Below are 13,537 nucleotides of genomic sequence, written 5' to 3'. Positions count from 1 at the left end.
GTTTAGTAAGAAACTATCCTCTTTCTAGTACAGAAAAAAGGTGCAAATGTCTAATATTTGATCATTTAGTACGTCAGTTGGAGATTGTCCTGAGATATTTAGATTTTCTTTGATTTGGAATTCAGAATTTTTCTTCATTTCTTTGCCTAGCCACCTTAAACAATTCTAGTTTATGCTGTCACTATACCATGAAGAACATCTTATGACCGACTGTTGATACGCTGGCTCTGTGATGGGCTGCTTTCTTTTGACTATTAGATGTGCGTTATTTATCCTAGTAAGTAGTATTCTATGATTGTTTGATTTACACTACTCAAGAACACTTCCTCCTACAGCTCATATTGAGTCATCTTCTCTAATGAATTGATTATTTCATTCTTGGGTTTTCTATATAAACTCATTCAACAACTAAGATCAATTTCATCAAAAGCAAACTAGCTTAACATTAGCTATTATCAAATATCATATCAATGGCTGATCACCACCATACCATTTCAGGTCTGGTTGGGAAACTAGTGACTGAATTGGAGGTTAACTGCAACCCTAACGAATATTACAAAATTTTCAAGCACCACGAAGACCTTCCAAACGCAATACCTCATATTTACAGATGCGTCAAAGCTGTTGAGGGAGGCGATATTACTTCTGGTTGTGTCAAGGAATGACACTATATAATTGGTATGAAATATATTCTTCCCCTATCTTCATATTGTGCGCTGAAAACTTATTTACGGTTACATTAATGTGTTTGTGAATATACGCAGAGGGTAAACCACTTTCTTTCAAGGAGAGAAGTACATATGACGATGAATCAAGGACGATACATCACAGTACAGTAGAAGAAGTATTGTTGGATGATTACAAGAAGTTCGACGCAACACTTGTGGTTAATCCAAAGGCTAACAGAAATGGAAGCATCGTAAGTTGGATAGTGGAATATGAGATGATTAATGAGGATTCTCCGGTTCCTATTTCTTATCTAGCTGACTTCCATAATATCATCGAAGACTTGAACATTCACCTCTGCGCTTCTGACTGAATTAATTATCAATGGATATGTACCCACCGAATACATATGAAAATTACGTACATATGCATCATTATGTTTTAATATTTTGTTGATTGAATGCGCTCATATATTGTCGTCAGGCATATTGTTCTTGTATGAACTGTAGCAGTAAAATATCGCACACGTTAGTAATCAAGCGAAGTAAAGAGTACAACCTAAGCAAAGAGCATCGCACATGACAAAGTTGAGATGATGCACCAGATGATGTCAGCAAAGTCACGAGTAAAGTGTGGAGAACTGTGCGAAGAGGTATGCTATGAGAAGATGAACGATTGTATATGAGCGAATGTGTTGCATAGTGATCCCGAAAATAGTGGCTATCTTAGCTGTCATCCACTATGTAAAAGTCTATATAAAGAAGAGAGGTCATTACTTGTGGGGGGTTCTAAGATAAGTCTTGGTCAAGAAATAAAGGGAGAAACAGAAAGTGAATCTAGGTTTCAAGTAAAATTGTTGTAATACTTGAATCTATCTTGTAAACATTCTCAATATTCAATTAATAAAATAAGAATTCATAATGATCACTTAGAAATTGGATTAGTTTTAGTGGAGTGTAGTTGTAAGAAATCTTACAACTACATTTTTGGCGCTAGAAACAGCTCTGGATGATAATTTATGTTAATGTATCTGAAACTTTTAAGGAAATTGAGGAAGAATCATAAGGAATCCATGAAGACAACACGAATCATACCGATTCAAGGAACATGCGGGGATATACAGTTTAATAGTATAACTAGAGTATCAATTTCTGAGGCAGATTTTCAAGCAACAATAACAGGGAGAATTCATAAAAGAAATTATGAAGGCAAGAAGATAGAGACGGTAGACAAAGAATTTCCATTACAAGAGTGGGAAAAAGTAAAGATTTACTTTGCGGCGGATGAAAATCCAGAAGAAAATTTACAGCGAACAGATCCATTGGTCATAACGGTCGCAGCTGAGCGAGAAACAATTATTCAAAACAAAGGGGAGTTGAAAGATGCGCGATCGATAGAACATTGATAGATACATGCAGTGCAGTTGATGTATTATTTTATCGCACATTCAAAGAAATGGGATTTGAAGATGCAGAAATGATACCTACATCCTATAATGTTCATGGATTCAATAGAACAATTACAAAGCCGAAAGGAAAAATCGTTATCCAAATATTACTGGGAGAGGTTCAAATAAAGATAACATTGTGTGTGATTGACATTGAGTCACCATGAAACATGTTGTTGGCACGACCATGGGTACATGGAATCAAGGCTGTAGCGTCAACATTACATCAGTGTATTAGATTCCCAATTCCAAGTGGTATAGGTGAAATCAGAGGAGATGTTAAGGTTGCGAATACTTGTAATCAAATAGATGTGCGAAATTATGAAGGACGAGCAAAGAAGCGAAAAGATCAATGGAGAAAAGCAAAAGAAAAAAGTAAAGAAGAGGAATTTCGAATATACATGATCAGGGCGAAAGAGGGAAAAGGAATACCAGGCGAAGAACCAGCGAAGGAAGGTGGACAAATTAAAGAAATCAAGAAACAAACACATATGGGGGAACCAAAAATGAATTTTACTGCAGCAGAACCAACAAAAGGAATAAACATAGGAACTGAAGAAGAACCAAGAATGTTAAGAATTGGAACTAAAATGGATAAGCATTCTGCGAGAATATAATGATATTTTCGCATGGAGTATGGTAAAAATGCTAGGAATAGATCCTTCTGTCGCATGTCATAAATCAGACATTAAGAAGAATGTAAATCCGTTCAAGTAAAGGATAAGGAAGATTGCAACTGATTATCATCCTAAAATAGAAGCAGAATTGCAGAAGATGTTAGATGCAGGAACTATAAGAGAGGAAAAATATCCAGAGTGGATAGCAAATATGGTGGTGGTACCAAAAAAGAAAAACGGAATTAGAATTTGCATAAATTTTACAGATCTAAACAAAGCATGCCCTAAAGACAGCTTCCATTTACCCGACATACCTCAAATGGTGGAATCCTCATCAGGGAATGATAGAGTCACAATGCTAGATAGGTATAAAGGCTATAATCAAATTCTTGTGGCAGAAGAAGATCAAGAACACACTTCTTTCTTCGCACCAAGAGGTTTATATTGTTACACGAAAATGCCATTTGGATTGAAGAATGCAGGTGCGACTTATCAAAGAATGGTGCAGAAAGTATTCAAAAAATGGATACATAAAACATTCGAAGTCTATGTGGATGATATGCTAATTAAAATCAAAGAGGAGAAAGATCATGTTGATGATTTACGAGAAATATTTGAACAAATGCGAAAATTTAATATTAAAGTAAATCTAGAAAAATGTGTAATTGGCATATCATCAGGAAAATTCTTAGGCTATATTATATCCAAGGAGGGAATACAAGTTGATCCGGAGAAGGTACAAGCGGTTAGAGATATTCCACCACCTGCAACAGTCAAAGATGTTCAAAAGTTAAATGGATTGATAACATCATTGGGAAGATTTATTGCAAGATCTTCGGAAAAGTGTCAACACTTTTTCAATATACTAAAAAGGGGACCAAATTTGAATGGACAATGGAGTGCGACAAAGCGTTGCAGAGCATAAAATATTATTTGGTAAACTTATCAATTATGCAAAAGGCGAAGAAGGGATAAGAATTGTTATTATACCTAGCATCAACATCTCATGCATTAAGTGCAGTACTGTTACGTTCAAATGAAGGTGTAGAAAAACTAATATATTACATAAGCAAATCATATAACTCCGCGGAGAAAAACTATTCAAAAATTGAAAAGTTGATTCTCGCATTGGTATATGCATCATTCAAACTTCTCATTTATTTTCAAGCTCACAAAATTAAAGTATTAACAACCAATTGAAAACGCAATGAAAAATTCGAAGAGGTCAGGAAGAATAGAGAGGTGGAATGCACCATTAGGAAACTATGAGATTGGTTATGAAATTTTATCTTCACCTAAGTCTCAAGTTATCGCAGAATTTATTGCAGAATTTCCAATAGAAGAAGATGAATATGTAGAAGAAATGATGGAGGTGGATGAAGAACATGGAAATCCTAATGATTTATTAACTGACCGAAATCCAAACAGATGGGAGATATTGGTGGATGGATCTTCCAATGGAGAAGGAAATGGAATTGGTATTGTATTCATTTCACCAACAGGAGCGAGAATGGCTTACTCATTCAGATTGGACTTCACATCCACAAATAATGAAACTGAATGTGAAGCAGTCGTCCACGCATTAAGAAATTGAAATGAAAGTTGAGGATGCGCGAATAACTAGTGATTCCCAATTGGTAATTCGTCAGATAGAAGACACATATAGTACCAATGAACCATCTTTACAAAAATATAGGAAGTTGGTCATGGATTTAGCAATGCAAATTCCAAAACTAAGCTCGAGACATATAGGGAGAAAAGATAATATACTTGCAGATGCATTGGTGTTCATACCATCAATGTTAGTAGATCCGGTTGCAAGGAATATAAAAATACAAGCACTATTATTACCATCTGTAGAAAAGGGTGAAGAAGTGCAAACACATGTGATGTTCATAGACGATATACAAGAAGAAAGTGTGAGCGAAGAGAAGGATTGGAGAACTGAGATACAATCTTATCCAGAAAAGGGAGAAGCGTCGAAGAAAAGATTAGAAGCACACAAATTAAAGAGTCGTGCGACAAATTATGAATTAAGGGATGGTGTTCTTTATAGAAGATCATTTCTTGGACCTTCACTAAGATGTCTTACGCGAAAGGAGGGAATCGATATTCTAAAAGCATTACACTATGGCGATGTTGGCAACCATAGTGGAGAAAGATCACTCGGATATAGGGAAAAAATACAGGGCTATTACTGGCCATATATGCATGAAGATGCAAAACAAGTTTCGTGGAGATGCGAAGAATGTCAACGTCATGGCAAGAAGATACATGCACCCGGGGCTATTCTTAATACATCAACAAATGCATGGCCCTTCGGAAAATGGGGAATAGATATTGTTGGACCATTTATACCAGGAACGGGGCAAAAAATATTTCTAGTTGTCGCAACAAATTATTTCACTAAATGGGCAGAAGTAAAAGTAGTTCAACATATTCGCGATAAAGACATCTTCACATTCATTTTTGAAAATATCATATGCAGATTTAGCATTCCTGCACAATTGGTGTCCGATAATGGGAAGCAGTTTGAAGGAGAGAATATAACAATGCTGCTCAATACATTCAAAATTCAAAGTGGTAAATCTACTCCTTTGTATCCTCAAAGTAATGGACAGGTAGAAGCTACAAATAAAACAATCGCAGACAACCTGAAGAAAAGGTTAGAAGGGCACAACAAAGGATGGTGCGAACAAGTACATAATGTAGTATGGCCTTACAAAACTACAAGAAGAGAAGAAACAGGAATGTCACCTTTATGTTTGACATATGGAGCAGAGGCAGTGCTACCAACAGAAGTCATCATTCCTACCACAAAGAGAGAAGCTTGGGAAAAGAATTTAAGTGCGGATTTGATCTTAACAAAATTGGATGATTTGGAGGAAGTAAGAGAAGTCGCTTTACATCACATGGAAAATTATCAAAAAAGACTAGCTCGAGAATACAAGAAGCGGGTTAAAATAAGAGAATTCCAACCAAGTGAACTAGTGCTACGCAAAATTCCAGTGTATCAAAAAGGAAAAGATGGAAAATTGGATAAAAGCTGGGATGGACCTTATATAATAAAAAAAAATAGTTGGAGACGGAGCCTATGAATTAATGGATCCTTAAGGACGAAATACAGGTCGTAAATTAGATCGACTTTGGAATAGGCAGTTCTTGAAAAAATATTATCCATAGTCACTTGCGAATTAACTCGCATGGATAAACAATTAAAAATCTGTAAGATCATATTTTTGAACAAGTCTGTAATGCGAATATTTCGCTTGAAAGTTACGAAATTCTATAAAAGAAAAGTAAGACCTTGATACAAGGCTATAGAAAATGATATTTATTATCAGATTGGCTAGGAATCCGAATGTGGCGTGCACCCTAGTTCGCTCATATGTAAGAGGCAATATAGTAAGACCTATCGTACGTCATAATTGGAAAGACCTAGAAGGCATGACTCAAGGGAAAGCTATACCGACCCCGGAACTTGAGTTGTTGAGATTTGGGGTGAGAATTAAACGATAATGCCCATCCGAGAGAGATACCTTAAATTTTCAGTCTAAGATAGTAATCATAGATTGAGAGCCTAAGGTGAGAAAGGCTCTCCTAAGGAGTGCAGAAACTCGATCAGGGCGCCTAGGTACACGGTTGAGTCAAGAGTGCACGGAGCGTCTGAAGCGTACCTTTCCACCCTTGACAAGTCCTGACTATGATGCACTCGGTCCGAAGATACCCCACTAAGGATGCGGTCTTGCTGCCATAAACCCTATAGGTAGTGTATGCGAGATTGCGAAATCAACTGGTTGTTGAAAAACTGGATGGGAAGAGCCATAATCTTAACCCGATAGAGGTAAGCTTCCTTGAAGGGGCAACCAGGGGGAAGATAAGGACGGCACCCTCCATTAGGGAGCTGAATTGTGTCAAAAGACATAAATGTCATAAGGCTTTTACTCAAGGGAGTATTAAGACTTGTGATATTTATGCGACAAACCTGAAGAGGAAATAATACAAGCGAAAAAGATAATATGAGATCAATGGTTTGATGTACTAAAATGCAAAGGCAGAACAGGAGCGAAACTTGCAAGGATCATCAATTAAAGATGGGGTAGAGTTGATGACGTCGGATAAAGTTTGAGCAACAAGTTTTACACTATCCAAAGCTTTCTTGTTCAAAGGAAAAAAATTTAACAAGGAAAAAGGAGTAGTAAAATCAGTTGGGACAGGGGATTCCTTTTGAAGAAGGTTTGGTTGCGAGCTAGAATTAATGGGTAAAGGAAAAACTTGATTTGCATGCGATGAAGTCGCAGAGGCAATGGGAGGAGTACTTTTCGTTCCTCGATTAAGAAGAGACTCCTTTTCAAAAAAAAGTTCATCATAAGTAACATAGGAATTCTCATCTGTAAGATGGATTGTTGGTGAAGGAGTAGCAGGAACATTCTTCTCAGAAGCTTGAGATGGTGTAGGAGTAATAAGAACATTTTTCTCAGAAGTTTGAATTATTTGGAGTGATGGAAGGATTAGTGTGTGAAGGTTGAACTATGGTTATAGGGACAACGTCTGCAACATTAAAATCTATAATAGAAATATTTTAAGGGATTGGTATGGGCTTGCGAGGCCTCTTAGCTTTTGGCTTTTTTCCATCAACCATCTCAGAATCGGAAGCCTGCGTAAATAAAATAGATAAGAAATAGAGGCAACAATATTGTTTCAAATAAATTGGATATTTCTTACTTCTTTATTGTGCGAAGCCTTCCTCTTATGAGATTCTTTGTTATCAATGTTTGGTTTCTTCTTCTGCGAATCTTTATTTTCATCAGACGAAGATTTGGGTTTTTGCATGATTCGAAGAGCGCTAATAGAAGAACTTTCCTGCGAAAGTATGGGAATTAAGTTAATAAAAAACTTAGATGAGAATGGTTAAAATCAATAATAATCATCATGAGGAAAGGAAACAAACTTCGACTCAGAGTTCATGGTGGAAGAACAACAGTAGAAGAAATCGGTGACAGCAGCAGCAGAAATAGATAATAACGGATGAAGATGAATAGCAACAAGAGAGAGAAGAAAAAGTGTAGAAGTATAGTTGCAGAGAATAAAAGAAGGATTATTTACTGATTGAAAAACCCTTATATAGGTGAAAAGAAACAACCGGTTGAAGACAGTTCAAGCCGGTTAAAGAGGAAGAAAATCGACACGTGTGGAGAGAAACTTGAAACCCGGGAAATTGTCGAAGAAATAAAATGAAAAAAGACAAGCATGTGCGATTTACAAAAAGGGAATTTCTCATGTCGCTCACTCTGAAGAATAAGCGAAATGAGAAGAGGCAAAATGTAGGAGTAAAATATCGCACACGTTAGTAATCAAGCGAAGTAAAGAGTACAACCTAAGAAAAGAGCATCGCACACGACAAAGTTGAGATGACGCACCAAATGATGTCAGCAAAGTCACGAGTAAAGTATGGAGAACTGTGCGAAGAGGTATGCTATGCGAAGATGAGCGATTGTATATGAGCAAATGTGTCGCATAGTGATCCCGAAAATAGTGGGTATCTTAGGTGTCATCCACTATATAAAACTTTATATAAAGAAGAGAGGTCATTACTTGTGGAGGGTTCTAAGATAAGTCTTGGTCAAGAAATAGAGGGAAACAGAAAGTGAATCTAGGTTTCAAGTAAAATTGTTATAATACTTGAATCTATCTTGTAAACATTCTCAATATTCAAGTAATCAAATAAGAATTCATAATGATCACTTAGAAATTGGATTAGTTTTAGTGGAGTGTAGCAGGGCCCGTCCTGAGTTTTTTTGCCCCGAAGTCGACAATTTTTCTTTTTGCCCCCATTACTATATTTATCTTTTCACACTGGCGGTGTGCTTATACTAACAAGAATTTTTTTTTAAATCTTCTTTCCATTTCGATACTCTAATGCTATTTTTTTAAGTGGAGGCTTTGAGACGGTAATGCTATTTTTTTTAAATGGAGGCATACGTGCAATAAACAAAAATTATGATTAGTGAATCCCATTTTTGCATTTCTCATTATAATACAAATTAAATTACCACAAACCTGGTAACGTCTAGTTTAGTTTGTATAGATAGTGGTAACATAATGAGATTTAGTCCAATTCAACTCCAAAATTTATAACCAAAAACTCAAACTAATCAGAAAATTGATGGCCTAAAAATTACCAAACATCAATGATCATTTTTTCTTTCTATGATCCAACTGTAATCATAGTAAACTAAAAGAAAATTAACATATACAAGAATTCAAAAGAGGAATGAGAAATTAAAATGAGAATTATAATAAGTTTACATAGCCTTACTCCTAAATCCTAATAATAACTCCTATTTGGTATGAATTATTTAGCTTTACTCCTAAATCCTAGTAACAGCTCCTATCCGGTATGAATTATTTAATGTAACGGGTAAAAAGCTTTCATTTTAGCACCAAAACTACACAGTTCAGTCTTACATATTAGTATATTACATAATTTAAGAATAAGCCCCTGAAAATGATTGTAATACGATGGATACCTGAAATGCAAAACAACTTTTTTGTTGCCCCTAGGCTTTGTTGCCCCAAAGTGGGGCTTTCCCTGCTTAACCTATTGGCCCGGCCCTGAATGTAGTTGTAAGAAATCTTACAACTACATGAACTGTTTGTAAAAATCTCCACAGTATGAGCAACAACTGAACCCTCGTATCAGTCTAACTTGAACCCTCGAAGTTGAATTTTGTTTTTGGTGGTGTAAATAAAAAGTGGTTTTCAATGCCCATATGCCGCAGGCGCGGACTACATGTACGACTCGCACAAGAAAACTTTTCAGATTGGACTTTAGTTTTTAAGGCCCATTACCCGGTAATAACACAGAACCCTAGCCATTGACTTATTGTTTTCTGAGCAGAAAACCTAATTAGGATCGAAAGAAACAAACAAAGGAAAATGAAGAGAAAGAAAGTAGGGAAAATGAATCGAAATCGCAGTGTTGTTAATCCAAACCGTATGGAAGAGAAAAAGGAGAAGAAGCAAAAGAAGGAAGAACAAGAAGATACAGGAGAAGTTTGTCCAGTTGGTGGTGAAGGGGTTTTAGTTTGTGAGATTTTCAGTAGATTGCCTACGAAATCTTTAATGAGATTTAATTAAATGCGTTAACAAACGTCGGCAATCAATAATCCAGAAAGACGAGTCCTTCATTGATTTGCATTATTCACGGTCTCAAAGAAAATCTCCCTCTCTTCTACTTGTGGGAACACACAGGCATACGAAAAACAAGAGGATGTTGATATCGGCGGAGCTACAACTACCGTTGGTAGAAGAAGGTGGATTTTTAGTAGGAGGTGGAGCAACATGTTGTGAACCGAAAGATCGTTTCCCAAGACAAAATATTATATCTACTCTAAATGGATTGCTTTGTTTTTGTGATGCAGGAAGACACAAGTTTTGCGTTTACAATTGTAGCACTAGGGAAGAAACAACATGGATTCGATCAGTAATCAAACGAGAAGAAGATGAAAAACGTGATCTAATGCGGTACAGGTCATGAATTTGGATATAATTCTTCAACAAAGGAGTACAAAGTGGTTGTTTTGTGGAATTTAAATAGTTGTTACCTTGGTACTAGCGAAAATTCAAGGAACTCTTTAGTTTGCGAAGTCTTGAATGTAAGACAGAATTCTTGGAGATGGATCAACGTACCATCACGTATTACACCCCGAAATCTGGTAACTTCTATTTATGTGAGTGATTCCATATATTGGTTGTATATTTCAAGTGAGAATGAAAGGTATTATATTCTCAAGTTTAATGTTGCTAGCGAAAAATTTAGCATAATCGATACACATTCTAATTTCAATCCACACAATTATTATTTTGGGCTAATGGAAGTAGAGGGTCTACTTGCTATATTTTATCAATGTGTCAGCACCAACTTGGTGAACATGTACACATTATACGGTGGTGGGAGAAATGATGAAAACAAACAGAACGAGAATACTACTACAAGTGCAGCATCTATTAACCGCATTGTCAGTCGTACCGGTGAATATTACTGGAGTGCTAAAGAGACCTTCACACTGCCAGTTTCTATTTGGCGTGATTCAATTCGGCACATTCCAAGGACAGACTTATTCATTATGAAATCCTTAGACGATGATTTCTCATTCTATTTTTACAACTGGAAGACAAAGAGTATCAGTGGCAGCCAGATTGAGATAAGGGGTCTCTCCTCATCATTGAAAGGTAATAATGAAAAAGTTCCGTCATGTCAATTTGATTACTATGTTTACACACCCAATCTTCTCCCTGTAAAATGATCATCCTGACAGTTCTTCAGTGGTCTAGATACTCCTCATGTATGTCCAGATCTCTATTAATAAGGTTATTGTTAACAGGAGGGCAATGTTGCCTTTTAAGCCTCCCTAGTCTTTTCTGTTTTGGGTCCTTCCGGTTTGCTTTTATTCTTGTAATTTTCGTCTGTATTGTGCGGTGGCTGGCTGCATTTTGGCATGCTTGCCTTCTTTAATAAATCTTTCTTTACCGGGAGAAAAAAAATAAGGATCTTCTTGTTTTTCTTAAGACATACAGAGGATTTTTTCATTTATTATGCAAAAAATGGCACAATCTTTTGCTCATTTGCTAATGATTATGCAAATAATTTCTAACGGCGGTACAGAAGATTTGTCTGATAGCTCTCAACTAGTAGTAGCACATACGGTACAATTCTTTATTTCTCTAGGCAAGAGGAGCATCTGGAAACAAATTTGATACCCAGATCAAGGCGTGCACAAATTTATCTTGTATGGGCATGTATCACGATGGAAATGTCTCTATCAGATAACTGAAAGTCTTCCGGTCCAACCCCAATATAGCAGGACATATTCCATTTTAATTTTAATATAAATAAAAAATTGCGAAAAACAAATTGTTACCGCATTAGCAAGGTTGGAAAATAATCTTAATATATCCAAATAGATTGTGACTACTGATACGATGTATGTTGTTTCAACTACTCTTCCATCCTTGAACTGTTTTGATTTAGACTTCTCAGTGCTCAGCTAAAGTTCTCATTCCTTCCAATACTTAGTTTTCTATATAAACTCATGAAACTAAGATCAGTTTCAACAAACAAGCTAGCATCATATCACTCAAGAGTAGTAACAATCAATATCATCAATTTTCATCCATGGCTCATCCCCATCCTATTTCAGGTCTAGTTGGGAAACTAGTGACTGAATTGGAGGTTAACTGCGACGCTGACAAGTATTACAAAATTTTTAAGCACCATGAAGATGTTCCAAAAGCAGTACCTCATATGTACACTAGCGTCAAAGTTGTCGAGGGACATGGAATTACTTCTGGTTGTGTCAAGGAATGGGGTTATCTTCATGGTATGCATATACGTACAAGTTGATATACACAAAAAAACGCGTCTGATTTATATTCTTATTATAACTTCAAATTGTGCGCTTAAATCTTGCTTAACATGTAACTATTATGTTTTTGTTTGTGCATCTAGAGGGAAAAGAACTGATTGTCAAGGAAACAACAACATACACTGATGAAACAAGGACGATACATCATAGCGCAGTAGGAGGACACGTGACGAAGATTTACAAGAAGTTTGATGCAACGCTTGTAGTCAATCCAAAGCCTAGTGGCCATGGAAGCATGGTGAGTTGGACTATTGATTATGAGAAAATTAACGAGGATTCTCCCGTTCCTATTCCATATCTAGCTCTCTTCCATAAGCTCATCGAGGACTTGAACTCTCACCTCTGCGCTTCTGATTAAAGAAATTATTGATTTATTGTTATCGATGGACAATTTCAGCTGTTGGTTTGTGTGTCTTAATAATGCAGTACGTATATATATGTACTGCACAGATGCATCGAGTGCTTTTGGTTATTGAGGGCCGGCATATAAATAAAGCCACTCCTACTCAAGTATTTTCATTTTTTGTGTGTGAACTGTTTGTAGCTATTCGTATATCAAGTATTTTAAGAGTGCAAATCATATAAGAAAAAGATTCAGAATCTGATAGTACTAAGTAAAAACCGTGCATCCATGTACTTGTACTGAAAAAACTTTAACACAAAATTGCGGGTGCAATGTTAAGTAATTTGTTACGACTACTCAATCAATGTACGGAGGAAAGATTTGGTGTGAACCATGCACTAATACTGAAAACCAAAAAAAATCAGCACAAACTTGTTGGGGCATTAATCACTAATTTACGGGAGAAATATTTGGTGTGAAAGTATAGAACTCGAAATCATCGTAGTAGAAAAAATTGCCATTTTCGTCTGTCAAACCTGACGAGAGCTCATTTAACTTGATCTTGTTATTGCTAAGACTCTTGTTCTTCCGGTCATAATAGCATAACGAGAGATCATCATCATCTATGGATCTTATAAGGAACAAGCCTGCAGTCCCTGGAACATGTCGAATTGTTAAATCTTTCTGATCAAATCTCCATGTGTAAGGAATTTCTTTCCATTTGTAAGGTGCCATTGGGAAGGTCTCTTCAGTACAATGGTTACAACATCCACCTGCAAGGGTACTAGTAGACACTTGACTGCTAATAATTCCCTCGTTTTGCTTCTGATTGTCACCAAACAGACACATGCTTGTTTCGAATATGTTTTTATTCCATGGTTCGACTTGTTCTCCGAAATCTTTATGCTTACCAAGGAAGGTGTCCTCAGAAAATGACAAAATCATAAATAGCAAAGTGAAAATGACTGTCGAGACGAAGAAGCTTCACGAACAACACACTCGGTTGGAAAGCTCGCATGATATTTTGAAAAAGAAA

General features: G+C 36.3%; 2 protein-coding genes across 2 annotated transcripts; both read left to right on the top strand.

The window, feature by feature from the left end:
* Nucleotides 1-470: 470 nt before the first annotated feature.
* LOC113275068 (major latex protein 22-like) lies at nucleotides 471-1,039 on the top strand. Its single transcript, XM_026524507.1, has 2 exons — nucleotides 471-648; nucleotides 765-1,039. Exons 1-2 carry the CDS (start codon nucleotides 471-473, stop codon nucleotides 1,037-1,039), a joined length of 453 nt encoding a protein of 150 aa, XP_026380292.1.
* A 10,791-nt stretch (nucleotides 1,040-11,830) lies between these two features.
* Nucleotides 11,831-12,778, top strand: LOC113322244 (major latex protein 146-like). The gene is made up of 2 exons (XM_026570304.1): nucleotides 11,831-12,113; nucleotides 12,242-12,778. The coding sequence occupies exons 1-2, from the start codon at nucleotides 11,909-11,911 to the stop codon at nucleotides 12,514-12,516; spliced, it is 480 nt and encodes a 159-aa protein (XP_026426089.1). The 5' UTR covers nucleotides 11,831-11,908; the 3' UTR covers nucleotides 12,517-12,778.
* The last annotated feature ends 759 nt before the right edge of the window (nucleotides 12,779-13,537 follow it).

Source organism: Papaver somniferum, chromosome 1 (assembly GCF_003573695.1).
Source record: "Papaver somniferum cultivar HN1 chromosome 1, ASM357369v1, whole genome shotgun sequence".
Lineage (NCBI taxonomy): Eukaryota > Viridiplantae > Streptophyta > Magnoliopsida > Ranunculales > Papaveraceae > Papaver > Papaver somniferum.
Note: the sequence above shows the minus strand (reverse complement) of the source record. Positions and strands in the feature narration are given on the sequence as shown.